Raw genomic sequence first — 14,080 nt, 5'->3', positions numbered from 1 at the left:
CACAGTCTTGGGCTGTGTTCTGTCTGAGAGGAAGGATGTCCCAGTGGCTAGGGTGTTAGCCTAGGATACAGGAGACCGGGCTTCCATTCTCTGCTCTGCCACTGACTCTCTGTGTGACCTTGAATGAGTCACTTAGTCCTTCTGTGCTCACGTTGCCAACTGTAAAGTGAAGACGATAGCCCTGCCCTACTTCTCAGAGGTGTCGGGAGGTTAAATACATTGAGGGTGAGGTGCTCAGATGTTATGATGGGGGCCAGCTGAGTACTGAAGATAGCAATTGTACTTCCTGTGTAGGGGCAGGTCAATGAAATTGAAGCCAGAGGGATCGCTCTGTAATGGGGAGCAGGGTGTGCCCATGTCCTTTGCTCTCCTCTAGAGTGAGAACCGGAGTCTGACCCCCTCCCGTGGAGTCAACGCATGTCTCCCTCATGCAGCAAAGGACAAAGGGACTGTTGTGTTTTCTCAGCTGTTGGCTCCAAGTCAGAGAATTTCAGCCCCTTGTAACTTTCTTTTTGTTTCAGGGCCCTAGACTGTCGGGACCTCCTGTAAGTGCTGTGCTGCCGGGGTTTGGGTCGTGTCTTTGGCTGGGATGGGGTAGGGGCAGGGTTGGGTTTTAAGTAAAAAAAAATCCTCAGCAGCTTGTAAGTGGGGAATTTATCTGCTCGACTCCCATTAGCGTCAATCCCAGTCCTGTGGCTCTCCCCTGCCTTCCCGTGGGAAAGATTTAACCCCTGGTATCCTAGTCTGGGGCTGCACGTTAATAACTGGAGTGGATCTAAAGGATCAGAGAGGAGTCCCAGGAACAGTGTAAATACAGTCACGTTAACCCTCTCACTGCTGGCCCATTATTCACTATTATTCTACTGAAATCAAAGCAGGGCAAGGGTATGGCTGCTGCAATCAGCAGGAGATGGCCCCATTCTGCCCATTCTACCTGGGTGTAACAAACACATTTAGCATCACAGCAGCTAAGTTCCACCTGGAGGTACCTGTTGCCCTCAGTAGCAGAACAGGCACTATCTACCTGCCTGTGCCTGATATACATAGAAGGCAGAACCTACTTGCAAGCACCTGAGTGAACCTGCTACAGTCAGTCCTAGGAAAAGGCCTAAAATCTTCTTGTGCAAAAGCACTTTGCTCTCTGAAAGATCCCCTGGCAATGGATATTGTTTCCTATCACCAGCACATTTTGAAATCCACCAACGTGTTTAATGAATGACTGTCTCCTTTTTCCAAGGGGCCTGCGGGTCAGGTTGGACTTCCTGGGGAAATCGGAGCCTTGGGCCCCAAGGTGAGGAAGCACCTATCAGCGCATGCACCTATCGGCTTGTTTCCTCTGACCCGACCTAGGGATGAGCCAGATTTTCAAAGGGGCTGGTTGAGGCCCTCCTGCCGTCAAGGTCAGTTCCGGCTACACAGCTCAGCCCCTGATAGAAACACAGCTTCGTGGGAAGACTCCTGCTGTGACGGCCCTCTCAGATAGCTTGCCTCAGGGGGCTACTTGTTTGCTGCTCAGCAAGTTACTGCTTCAGTTCAAGAAGTAGGGGCCCCTGTATTTGCTGCTGAAAGTCATGGGTTCCAGCCCCAGGGATGACTAAGTTAGTGCAACCTCCATGCTATGCAGCCCTCCTCAGGGGCCCTGCATTGTTCCCCCTGATCTGACTCTCTGAGAAACAGGAGACTTTTGCCTGTTAACTTTATTTTGGGGTTGCTTCTTTTCAGGGCAAACCTGGACCTGATGGACCACGAGGCCCCCCAGGTCCCCCTGGGAAACCTGTGAGTATTAATCCATCTCCCCATGAATTTCTCATCTGAGGTCCTTGCATGAAGGGTGGATTAAGGGAGAGTCCTTGATCCAGGCCCTGGGGTTGGACAGAGTCCATATGCAGCAGAAAGTCAGAATCAGAACTGCAAGTGGTGGTTAAGGGCCTGATCCAGGGAGGCACTCAGCACCCCAATCAGGCCTGTAAAGCTGATCTCTGTGTGGGTCAGGAAGGAAACCTCCCTGTGCACAGTCTCTCTGGAATCTCAGGAGTTGGGCACTGCTTTAGACAGGCTGCTAGAGTCTTTGTGGCATGAGGAGGAGTGGGATACCTGGCTAGACTTTTAGCTGGTATGAAGGGAGGTGGGTTAGTTGGTTAGATGGGCCAGTGGTTGGGTCTGGTCTGATTAAGCCCTCTTGGTTTAAACTGTGGATCAATCACAGCAAGATCTGTGTTTTACCAGTCAGCTATCAAGGTTAATATTTGGGCTTTGGACTAGATGTGAGCTGCATGGTTTGCCAAGGGACCGTTTGTAGATGCAAATGCTCCCAAGGGCTGTACCATGGGCCGATGGTGGGCAGCCGGCAGCCAGGACTCCTGGGTTCTATTTACTGCTCTGAGAACACGAGGTGTCTTATGATTAGAGCAGGAGAAGACGGGCAGGCAGGACTCTCAGCGTCTATTCCCAGCTCTGTCAGTGGCTCACTGTGTGACCCTGGGCATGTCGCTTCCCTGCTCCATGCCTCAGTTTCCCCATCTATAAAGGAGGGCTTGGTGTTTACCCACCTCTGTAAGCTGTGTATTGTGCCTGTTACGTTAGGGCACCTGATGGTTTTATTTCATTCCAGGGCCCCCCAGGACTCATCCAAGTAGGGGAAGGCAGTGCTGATTTCTCGGTAAGAACTGCAGTTACATTAGGCTTTTAACAGCCCCTCCCAGCATAACAGCAACTGGGAGCTCGTTCCTGGGAAATGCATTAACAAGTGTCATTTGGTAGCAGGGAAGAGATGTTTTGCAGCAACATCTGGTGCTCAGACCCCGTTAGAGCTGCAACGTTCCCTGCACTGGCTGCCCCACTCTTTGAAACTCCTGTGCCGCTGGGAGCCAAGGTGACACCCACTGGGCCATCAGCGCTTGCAGCCTTTGGGCTTCATCCTGCTCTGACCTCTGGGAGCAAATTGTATCTGCCAGCTCCTGCCTTTCCCTTCATGTGCCATGTGCGGATGGTTGCCCTTTGGACTGGTGTACAGAGCCGAGCTTCCCCTTCGGGGCTGGCATGTAGTCAGGTGTGTCCCCATAGAGCAGCACCTGGAGATGCCAGGTCCCCTTTGGGCTGCTCACAGAACCAGGTCAGGCCCTGCTGTGGGGGCTGACAGTGCACCTGGCTCCCTGGGCTGGGTGTACAGAAGCAGGGCTGAACCCCTCAGAAAGCCACGTGTCCCTACGGAGCCGGCTCTGAGTTGCCCTAGCCGCATGGGCTACCCCCAGCCCTTGAGTCGCTGGCAGGTGGCTAGTTATACAGCTCGGGTGTCCCCATTGTAACCTGGCAGTGGCTCCCTGCCTTCCTTCTTGTCCTCACTAGGGTGGGCCTCCACCGCTCCGCAGGCAGACACATGCCATGCACAGGGGGGAAATATTTACTTCCCGGGGGGTATTTCTCACGGTGACTGCCTGGCTCTCTGCACTCCCCCAGCCCTGTGACTGACTCGTGGCGAGTTCTTTCCAAGAGTCGCAGTCCGATGGCCAGTGAAGTCAGCGCCAGGACTTCTTGCTGATTTCAGTGGGAGGGGATGGCAGGTCTGCCACTCTGAGGGTGAGGGCTGCGGATCTGTGGCTCAGCCTTCCCCTACCCCTCTGCCTGGGATCGCCCCCACCTCCCTGGTCCCATCCTACGCTGCATTCTGCTTGTGATTTCACAGAGCGGCACAGACGCCCCCCTAGAAGGAGACAGGCAGGGAGCTTCTCTCCAGAGCAGCGGGCGGGCTCAGAAGGACGTGCAGGGCATTCGCTCTGGGCTGTGCTAATAATACGGAGCTAGGAAGGCCTGGAATTAAATGCCTGCAAGAGGCAAGTGACTCTACAATTTCCCTCAAGAGCTTTATCGGGCCAGCCCAGCGTGGGTGCTCAGTGCCGGCTCTGCAGCCCTGCTCCACTCACATGAAGCCCCAGTGTTGGGTGCACCCAAACTGCCGCTCCTCTACGGCCTAATATTGTTATCTGATTAAAACAAGCCACTTTTCTTTCTCCCACCCTTAGTGTCCAACCAACTGCCCGCCAGGGCCCAAAGGTCCCCAGGGACTTCAGGGACTGAAGGTAAGATAACAGCACCCCTGCCCGAGGCACTGAACTGGGGACCTCAATGCAGCAGCCTCTAGTTCTTGAGCTCTTATTTGTATTACTGCAACACTGACTTCCCGCATTGTGGACTGGGACCCCACTGAGCTAGGGCGCTGGACGGACACACAGGGTCTAAAGGGTCTGCTTCTCTCTCCGTTGGAGACCGTAGTGAGTGCATGAACTGCTCTCCGGAATCCAGCCCCCAGCCGGCTAGAGTGTTACACTGAGGACGCAGGCTCGGGGACCTCCCCTCCGCACTCCTGCCAGCTTCCAAAGGGCCCAGTGCTTCTGCTGGGCTCCCCAAGCCCAGCTGGCTTTGCACAGCCCCCTCCTGGCAAAGGTGCTGGAACTAGGGGTGCTGCTGTGCCCCTCTGGCTCGAAGTAGTAACAACAACCCAAATTAAACGGTTTCTGCCTTCAGCGCCCACACTACATAAATTGTTGCTAGGTAAAAGAGTCTGCCGAGGTGAGCTGTCTACTGCTGCCCTCTGTGGTCCTCAGCTGCCTTGTGTCGTCCTCGTGGATGGAAGGATACGGTGGGCTGCAGCAGGAAAATGCCCCCATTCCCCCCCGTCCAGCTTCTGCCTGTGTGCAAAAGCCCTGCAGCACCTGCCCATGTGGGCGTGATACCCCACACACAGGGGATTTACAGGGCAGATGCTGAGCGCACCACCAGGGGAACCGCTCTGAGTGCGGGACTCAGGGAGCCTTAATCATGGTCTCGTTTCTCCTGTAGGGACACAGAGGCCGCCCCGGTGCCCTCGGGGAATCTGGCAGACAGGGCAGGCCGGTGAGTACAGCCCCCCTTGCCAGGCGTCCTGGGCAGAGGGAGGGGGAATCTCTGCTCTCCCCTGTGCGGAGATGAGCTGGGGGTCTGGAGGGAAAGAGAGACCGAAGAATGGAGAAAGTAAGGATGGATGGGGAGGGCAGAGAGGAGGCAGTGAGGAGAGAAAAGCACCCGGAGAGAGAGAGGGAGAAGGGGATACTGGGGGTTAGGAGGAATAAGAGTGAGGGGTAGGGGAAAGAGAGGGGTCCCTGCCCCCAGGCTTGCATCAGGAGGGCCAGTAAATGGAGCTGGAGCTTCCCATAGTGTGTCCCAGGCTGCCTGCTCTTCCCAGCGCTGAGTGGCTGCTTGGGGATGGGTCCTCCATCCTCCCCAGGGTATTCGAATCCCATCCCCCATCCCTGTCCCTCCTCGGGTCCCGTGCAGGGGGACAGAGGGGCTCTGGGCGGTTTATACCTCAGCGGCCAGGGTCTGGAGCCAGCTCGCAGAGCCTTCCCTGCACTGACGTCTCTCCTCTCTCCTGCTCCTCCCAGGGCCCCCCGGGCGACATGGGCATTTCCGGAGAACAAGGCATCCCCGGCCCTCCAGTAACGTATTTACTTCAATTTACCGTTCTTATCGCTTGGTGCTTTTGACCTAGACTCACGGCCCAGGGGATTCATGTATTTGTCACACTAGACGTTTAGGGAGCACCCTCCCCCGTCCCTCCCCTGAGTCCAGCACAGCATAGCTCCCCATGGCCCAGCTGACCCATCTCGCTGTTAGGGGGTTAGTCTGCCTCAGTCTCCCGTGGCCCTCTGGGGCGGTGCTTAGGGATTCTGCAACCCATTCAAGTCCTGGGACACAGGGGTGGAGCCAACAAAAGCCCCACCTCCTGAGAGGGCGGGGCCACAGAACCCAGAACTTCGCTGATTACAGGAGACAAAGGATGAAAAAATGAGGATGTAGGTCACGGGGTCAGAGCAAGGGATCCCAAGAGGACAGCAACCACAGCGCCCACTGCCATGAGAAGGAATTGAAGGAGTCAGGAGAGGGCCCAGAGGAACTATACAAACAAGGGACTAGAAAAAAGCCCTCAGCCACAGAGAGCTCCCTCGTCCTGGATGGGCTTTCAGTCATGCCAGCCAGGGCCTGGAGGGGCTGAAGACATCTCGAGCAGCCCTGGAGTCCGAAGTCTTCTATTTACACCCAGCACAGTGAGAACAGGGGAGGTTCCCACACACAGTGTGTGTCACTGAAACGCCTCCAACCCCACCTGAGGGAGAGGAAGGACATCGGGCTCTGAGCCCGTGCAGTCCTCGGTCTCCCCGCTGAGCCTACTACCAAGGGGGTAGATGAAAGAGGCAAAGGGATAGGCACTGTGCTGGGAGTCAGGACGTCTGGGTTTTATTCCTGGCTCTGCCACTCAGGCAGTGGTTACCCTGGGCTCTTCCTCCCTCTGGGCCTCATTGTCCCCCATTCTAACATGGGGATAAATGAAACTGACTCTGCTGCGTAAAACGCATTGAGATCTGTGGATAAACTGTGCTGTATAGACGCTGTGTGTTGTTAGTGCTTCACTATCCAACAAGGAGCCATATTTCTTTCTTATTATTTCATCTCCTACTCATTTCATCCAAGCTCCTGAATAGTAATGCCGTCTGTTTGCTGCCAGTCCAGGACAGATCTGAGCCAGTTTTTTTGGCAGTGACAGGCTTTGTAGCCAATTATTCACCCCCTGCCCTGGAGCCATCTAGTTTGCTTTTCCTTGATTTAAAATAGAGTGATCTGTTCTCCACTGAAATACGGTGGGCCCAGTTCTGATTTCAGATATGCTGCTGTAAGTCCACTGAAGTTAATGGAGGTGCTCTGGATTTATGCCAGCATATCAGAGATCAGAATCTGGCCCTGTGTCTTACAATCGTGCTAATGCTGTGAGCTGTGAATACAGAATGCTGTTGTTACTTTGGGCTTCCCGTTCAGATACTGCTTCAAATGAGATGGGGAGATGGGAAGAGTTGAGGGGGCAAATACGTTCCCTTAAGAGGCATGAATACAACACGGTGATTCGTCAGGACTTGAGAAGACTCTGCCTTCCCCCTCTAGTCAGTGAGGCGGATGGAAGTGAAATGTGTCTCAGAGCCAGCTGATTGCTCCCAATGTAACACATTCACGGCATTCACATTTTTCACTGTGCCACACACCATCGCCACAGCATATTCTCCTGCTCCAAATGTACAGGGTCCTGCCACTTTCACTAAAGGAGAATCTCTGTCTGCAGTGTAGGTCCTCTGACACACAGCTGAGATGTTCTGATTCCATCCAGTAGAGGGCAGTGGTGCATATGGCCAGCAGCCAGTGCATTGCACTATATTTCCCTGTGTCCAGTCACCTCTAATGTTTTGCTCTATACAGAATGCAGCATACCAACTCAGTTTACAAAATAGATTTTGCAAATCTTTTATGTGACCCTTCCTTTCCTAGATCTTGTGGGGGTTTTTTAAGCAAGCAAGTTCGTCTCACTTCCCGTGTAGAGAAGACAGGAATGTATCATCCTGGTTATGTTGTTTACAACCAGGGAAGAAATGTGCACTAACAGCTTGTGTTTTATATGACCAGTGAATGGAAAATCAATAGGCTTAATTTTCCAGCTATAGCGTAGGAGGTTCTTTTAATCTCCCATGAAATTGATTGGAAACAGTGATTCACCATAGAGGTTGGGTCTGAGCACAGACCTGAGAGCCAGGAACTCTTGTGTTCTGCCTCTGATCCTGGCACTGATTCCCTCTGTGAGCTGGGGGAAGTTGCAAATCCTCTCTGTGCCTCAGTTTCCCTCATCTAAAAATGGGGATAATAGCGCCTACTCTCAGCGGGGTTGGGAGGATTAATTAATTCATGATTAATTAACACTTCAAAGAGGAAAAGTAATTAATAGGCCAAATCCTTCAGTCCTGAGGCAGGCGAAATCCCTCTGAAATCAAGTGGGAGCTTTGCCAGAGTAAGGACTGCAAGCTCTGATCCATTAATAATAATAAACTGACAGCTAGGAGGAGCATGGGTGGAAATTGGCAGCACTTGCAGGGCATGGAGGGCTCAGCAAGTGTTTCATAATTAGCACAAAAATAGTATTTTCCAATAACACTTCTAAAAAGAATCCTTTATTCCTGGGCAGAGGTGTTCTGCAGGGAGATACCCTGGTTTGGGTGCAAGATCTGACCAATCCTGACTAATCTTGCTTCTTTTCTTGCTTTTACAGGGTCCTCAGGGCCTGAGAGGTTACCCTGGCATGGCGGGACCAAAAAGCCAGACGGTAAGCATCCCAGGGACATGTTAAACAGCTCCCATGCTTTGCAATAAGGAATGGATCCCTAGGGATGGAATGGGGTCCACTGGTTAGAGCAGGGTGACGTGGTCTCGGAGTCAGGCTCTGCTAGCTCTGGGAGGCGGGTGTGATCTAGTGGTTAGAAGAGGGCATTTGGAGTCAGGACTGTTGGGTTCTGTTCCTGGCTCTGCCACTGATCTGCTGTGTGGCCTTGGTCGAGTCCCTTCCGTGCTCTGTTCCTCAGTTTTCTCATCTGTAAAATGGGGTAATGACCCTGACCCATAGCAGGGAGTGTGGCACAGAGTATCATCATCATCATCATTGCTTGTTGCTGAACTCCCAGCATTCAATACCCTTGTGAGCGTCACTGACATCCATGTTTAAGAGCATTGTGGTGGGGTTGGGGCGGGGGAAGGGAATTCACATGCTGACCCGGCTCCTATGTGCTAGGGAAGGACAGTTCCTAACATGTCAGTGATCTAAACTTGTGCTCTGCTTTGCAGGGTCCCCAGGGCTATAAGGGAATGGTTGGGACTATTGGAGCTGCTGGCATGCCGGTAAGTCCTTTCCCCTCTCTCCTTGGTTTGCTGCAATGACTATATGTATGTGTCAGATCCTGTCTGACTCGCAGAGAGCCCTGTTGTAATCCTCCCAAAGGGTAGGTCCCACCATGGTGAGTGAAAGCTCAGGGACACCCATGCAGAATAAAACCAAGATCCCCAGCCCGGAAAAGCCAGGCCAAGTGCATTTCTTGACACCATCGACTGCCCCTGAAGTGCCGATTCCTTCCAGAGTATCCATCGCAGCCGCAGCCTCCGTCTCAGTGAAGTGTCTGTGAATCAAATCCTTCGCTCAGCTGCACCTGTGCAAATCCTTTGAATCCACTGGCCTAAATGGGAGCAACATTCATCCCCGTCTGTGTACATTGTTACAAGGGGGATGAATTTAAATAAACAGGATGCAGTGTGGCTTAGTGGATGGAGCACCGGCCCAGGGACTCAGGACACCAGCGTTCTCTTCCTGGCTCTGCCTCTGGCCTGCTGAGTGATCTTGGACAAATTGCTTCACTGCTCCGTGCCCCAGTTTCCTCATTTAACAAATGGAGGCGATGATATTGACTTCCTTGGAGATTGGCTGATGAAAAGTGCCTCGGTCTTGTTGTTAAATATAAGCCCTTGTTCTAGCTGATCACCTGGCATTGTCTACACTCCGTGATGGATTGTGAGGCAGGGCAGGCCTGTGGCCTGGAACAGCTCTATTAAGCCTTTGCTTATTTCCCTTCTCCTGTAGGGCGAGGAAGGCCCTAAGGGGCCACCTGGTAGAGCTGGTGAGAAGGGAGACGTTGTAAGTAAACTTTCATTCGCGCGTGGAAAGGTACCGTCCCAGAGGGAAGCAGTTTAATGCTTGCGTTGTGTTACCCTAACATGCGCTGAGCCTCCCTTAACTGCCACCCCTGTGCAGGTGTGTGCTCTGTGCACAGGTGTCTGCACTGGGTTTCAGAGGTGGCCATGCCTTATGCCCAGGTCATATTTCACATCTCTGAAGAAGTGCTTCATGCTTCACCTATGGGCAGATGTGCCTCCAGCTCTGATGTTCCAGACCTGCTCCTCACACATGGCTCTGCCAAACGCCTCTCTGTCCTAAGCCCCGGTCTCCCATGCTATCACAGTCTGGGCTCCCCCAAACAGCTCTGCCAATGCACTCCCAACCCTGAGCTGTTATTCCCGTCAAACGCCTCTCCCGAGCAGAGTGGCGGATCGTTTTATGATATGGATGAACAGCCAGTAGGGACTCCTCTGCCATTCCTAAGCCCAGCTCATTTCACAAGCCAGGTGATAGAGTCCTGATTCTGGATCTGCTGGGTGGAGGGTCAGTTAACATACCTAACACAGCCCTGCTCTCATGGATACAGGCAACATGTAACTCTGTGGCCAGACTTGGCTCCAGGACAAGAAAGGAAGCTGCCTCTGTCAGGAAGTTGGTGGCTTCACCTAGCTCTCCAAAAGCTGCTGAGTGCTTTCCCTGAACGGAGAGGCTCTAGCAGCTCCAAACCCCTCTGGCCCTTCCTAATACCCCTACAACCCATGGGGCAACAATGGACCTGAGAGGTCCTGCAGATTGCAGTACCCCTGCCCTGCCCCCAGCTGCCCAGTCCCTCAACCTGATTCAAGGTCTTTGCCACGGCCACAGCGTGATCAGAAATGCCATCAACTCAGATCCCGTGCGAACAGGATTAGGGGATTAGAGGCCTCCCGGGGGTAAAATCCAGACAACGGAAGAATCAAAATAAAGATTTGTGCATTTGAAATTGCTCCAAGTCATCTGACTTCCTTTACTACCACCCTAAGCCCTGCCTGCACGGGTAGCTTGGGAACTGCAGCTCCCAGATGTTCAGTTTCCTATTCTTGCGGTCATGGGGGCTCCAGGCCTCCAAAGCGGGTGGCTGGGTGGTGGAGGATGGGAGAATCGTTTCTCACCTAGCCCCAGATCAGGTCCGGTTTCCCCTCCTTTCTCACCCCCTGCGACCCAGCTGTGCTGTGATACCTGCCCTTGATTCTGCATGGGTTAATACTCCCCCTAAAGACGGGGCGCAGAACCCACAACCTGATCCACTAGGGTTGTGCTGATGTCCCCAGGACTCCAGAGCCAAGAGGGATGGTAAAATAACGCTTGGTCTCCCTTTTTGTAGGGTGCCCGTGGTTTCAGGGGTCCCCAGGGAGCAATGGGCCCCAAAGGGGATAACGTAAGTACAGCATATCTCTGGATTCAGGCAGAGAGCCTTAGCATGAGCATCTTGCTGAAGCAGTGGGGAAGGCTGGGGCCTGAACCCAGAGGAAGGAGCATTTTATTATCCATCCATCCATCCATCAGAGCCCTCTCCTCTGGCTGCTAGGCAAAGACTCAGTGGGTGCTGCCCTGAGCCCCATTCTGCACTGCTCCTACCCGCTTACAGTGCTCGCTCCCAGAAGCCCCTGCCTTTGTCCTCTGCTCCGTGCTGGGCCAGGGCCTCGCAGACAAGCTCCTGCCCATATGGCTGCACCAGCCGCTCTGGATTCAGGAGGCGAAGCTCCTCAGTCAGCCCCGATTTGCTTCTCTCCCAAGGGGCTTGGGGATCCCCCTCTCCCTACCTGCCCCTCTGCTCCCCCTGCATCACAACCTGCAGCCAGTTGCATCTCTTTGTTTGGGGTGCCCTCTGTCCTGTCCCACTCCCTGCGAGCTGCTAGCGAGGGGGGCAGAGAAGGTGTTGCTATAAGGTGGGGTGGCCACGCCTGCAGCAAAGGGCATCGGCCCCTAGGCAGCTGTCCCCAGATCTCCTCTCCGTGGTCCGCCTGGCTCCTCCGCTGAGAGGCTCTGCACATCTGGGCTTCCGAGCAGATTGGTCCTAACTTGTCCCCGCCCCCCCAGCAACTTTCTCACAGTGACCATTCCTCCTCCTTTGCAGGGACCCCCTGGCATCGATGGTAAAGACGGGACCCCCGGCATCCCTGGCGTGAAGGTGAGAGGCCAGGAGGGAGTGGGGGGTGGGAGGAGAGATTGAGTACTATCAGGATATCTCCAATCACTCCTCCATACTTCCCAGTGTCTCTCTTTGCCCCTGTACAGATTGGACAGTCAATTCCCCTGCTCCTTGTTAGATTCCCTGTGGCTGGGATCAGGCAGCCCCAGCCTCCCGAGTCTCTTGCCTTCAGTCTGCCATGGCAGTGGGGAACGAACGTGCACCATGTGTCAGTCGAGTGCTTGCTGGAAACCAGGGGCACTTGGCCAGCACGACAGGGCACTGCTACTCCTGGGTGCAGAGAGGGGACCAGCACCCTGGGCCAGGATTTTGGCATCTTTGACCTTGGTGGGTGCCATGGGGTTTGCCATCATTGGATGGATGCTGAGTTGCACACGGATGGTTCCCAGGAGAGCGCCCCCAATTTCCCCCCATTGGTGACCTCCGATTGGGGTCACTGCGGGTGGGGTTGGGTGTTTATAGGGACCCAGAGTTTTCTGGAGTGCTGGGAGTGCCCATACCGCCTCCTCTGTGGGGCCATTTGAAGGGAGGAGCTGCCTGGGACACTCTCCTGTGACTGCCACTGCATGCTCCTGCTCCTTTGCATTGCAAACTCTCCCATCCTGGGGCGCTCTCCCCTCATCCTGCTTGGAGCAGCAGAAGCTCTCAGGCCTTATCCCCAAATCAGCCCGTGTGCGCTGTGCTCTCCCAGCCCCCAATCGCCTCCAATTGCTTTGTTCTTTGCTGCCTCCCAGTAACGGCTTGTCATGTCCCTTGCAGGGGAGCGCAGGGCAGCCCGGCCGCCCTGGGTCACCAGGCCACCGAGGATTAGCCGTAAGTATCGGAGTACAGGAGCCATCCCTAACCAGACAGGATTATCTCATTTCACCTGCGGCTGACATCCCATAACTGCTTCCCTGCTGCTGAATGCACTTGGTATGCCAGGTAATGTGCATCTCCAGTGTTGCCCTGGGCATTAGTGTTGTACAGGATGCAGCAGCACTGGAGGACCGGCAGTGAAATGGTTAATCTGGAATCTCCTTTAACTACAAATCAGCCTAAATTGCCAATTTTGGACCCAGATCTGATCCTTCCCTAATCCAGCGGTGCCCAGATATGGCCCACGGCTAGTGTGAACTCCCACCCGAAGGGTGACTCCATCTCTTCTGGTGCAGATGTTGTTTCACGGCCTTGAGATTTCCATCCCATCATTCTTCCTGCTTCACCTTTCTCAGACCTCTGTGCCATCTGCTCCCACTTACACTCAGTGTAAACGAAGACTAACTCGGCCAAAGTCAGTGCAAAACTAGTGTAAGTCAGATCAGAAGGCACTGACCTCAGTGGAGTCACTCATTCACACACAGTGTAAGTGAGAGCAGAATCAGCTCTCTGTGGAGTTACTTCTGATTTACATGTCTGTGAAAGGAGAATCAAGCCCCAGGTTGAGACTAGCTCAAAATTTGGCCTTGAATTTTGATCCGGGGTAAACTGGCTGAAATCTTTGTCCAGAACTCAAACCGAACGTTTCTAGAAGTCCAAAAAAGTTCAATTTAACTTTATCGTCCTCCATTTTTGCAACTGCGTTGGTGCTTCTGGATGGCATTGGGGACTGGAAGCAGGAGTGGTAAGATGCTGTGAGAGAGAAGCTTTCTCGTGGCATCTGCGGCCCATTCTGTTTCACCGTTATCAAAAGGCCACCTGGGTTTTTTGGTCCCTGGTTGTCCAAGCCAGGATTCATTGTACAGGAAGGCTGGTCTCAGGAGATTTCAGCTCAAGAGGTTTAGAGAAGACTCTGAACGTTCGTTCTTATTCAACCCAAGCCTTCTGAGATTTGCCCGTTCCTGTGTTTGGCTTCTCACATCTTTTGCCAGCTTTTGGCTTCTATACCCTGTGTACTCTATACATTAATCCCATCCTTACTCCTGCGGGGGGGGTGGGCTAGGTGACCTCTGGAGCCCTCATTTCTGTGAGTCTGTGATTCCTGGAGGCTGTAATAACCCTGCCGCCCTGCAGGCTGAATTCCATTGGCCTTCACTGAGGTCCTGTAAATCAGACACTTCCCTTCCTTCAATGGGGACCTCAAAGTTGCCAGGACTGTGTCTCAGGAATTGCCAGTTCAACATGCACGTTACGTCCGGTGACGTACAAGCAGTCACTAACTTGGTTTTGTTTCCCCAGGGTTTGCCAGGCCAGCCTGGGGCCAAAGGCGGCCCAGGAGTTAAGGTGAGTGAAAAGAGCCTCCTTGCAGCATGCTGGTACTGTCAGCCTCTCTCTTCAAATGATTATGTCCATCTGTATGACCTCTACAAGTTGTGTCTGGACATCTCTAGAGGCCGTGTGGCATCCTTTATGCCCCGGGAACAAACCGACCAGTAAATATAAATACAACCGCGCTGCAA

General features: G+C 53.6%; 1 protein-coding gene across 1 annotated transcript in view; it reads left to right on the top strand.

The window, feature by feature from the left end:
- LOC127038951 (collagen alpha-2(IX) chain-like) overlaps positions 1-14,080 on the top strand; it is a 51,826-nt gene that overhangs the window by 24,430 nt on the left and 13,316 nt on the right. The window contains exons 10-23 of the mRNA XM_050931979.1: positions 522-545; positions 1,238-1,291; positions 1,723-1,776; positions 2,612-2,659; positions 4,020-4,076; positions 4,837-4,890; positions 5,418-5,471; positions 8,120-8,173; positions 8,689-8,742; positions 9,476-9,529; positions 10,875-10,928; positions 11,628-11,681; positions 12,462-12,515; positions 13,860-13,904. Coding sequence (XP_050787936.1) covers positions 522-545; positions 1,238-1,291; positions 1,723-1,776; positions 2,612-2,659; positions 4,020-4,076; positions 4,837-4,890; positions 5,418-5,471; positions 8,120-8,173; positions 8,689-8,742; positions 9,476-9,529; positions 10,875-10,928; positions 11,628-11,681; positions 12,462-12,515; positions 13,860-13,904 — 714 coding nt within the window. The remainder of the gene's footprint in view (positions 1-521; positions 546-1,237; positions 1,292-1,722; positions 1,777-2,611; positions 2,660-4,019; positions 4,077-4,836; positions 4,891-5,417; positions 5,472-8,119; positions 8,174-8,688; positions 8,743-9,475; positions 9,530-10,874; positions 10,929-11,627; positions 11,682-12,461; positions 12,516-13,859; positions 13,905-14,080) is intronic.

This window comes from Gopherus flavomarginatus, chromosome 22 (genome assembly GCF_025201925.1).
Source record: "Gopherus flavomarginatus isolate rGopFla2 chromosome 22, rGopFla2.mat.asm, whole genome shotgun sequence".
Lineage (NCBI taxonomy): Eukaryota > Metazoa > Chordata > Testudines > Testudinidae > Gopherus > Gopherus flavomarginatus.
This window is presented reverse-complemented; position numbering and strand designations above follow the sequence as displayed.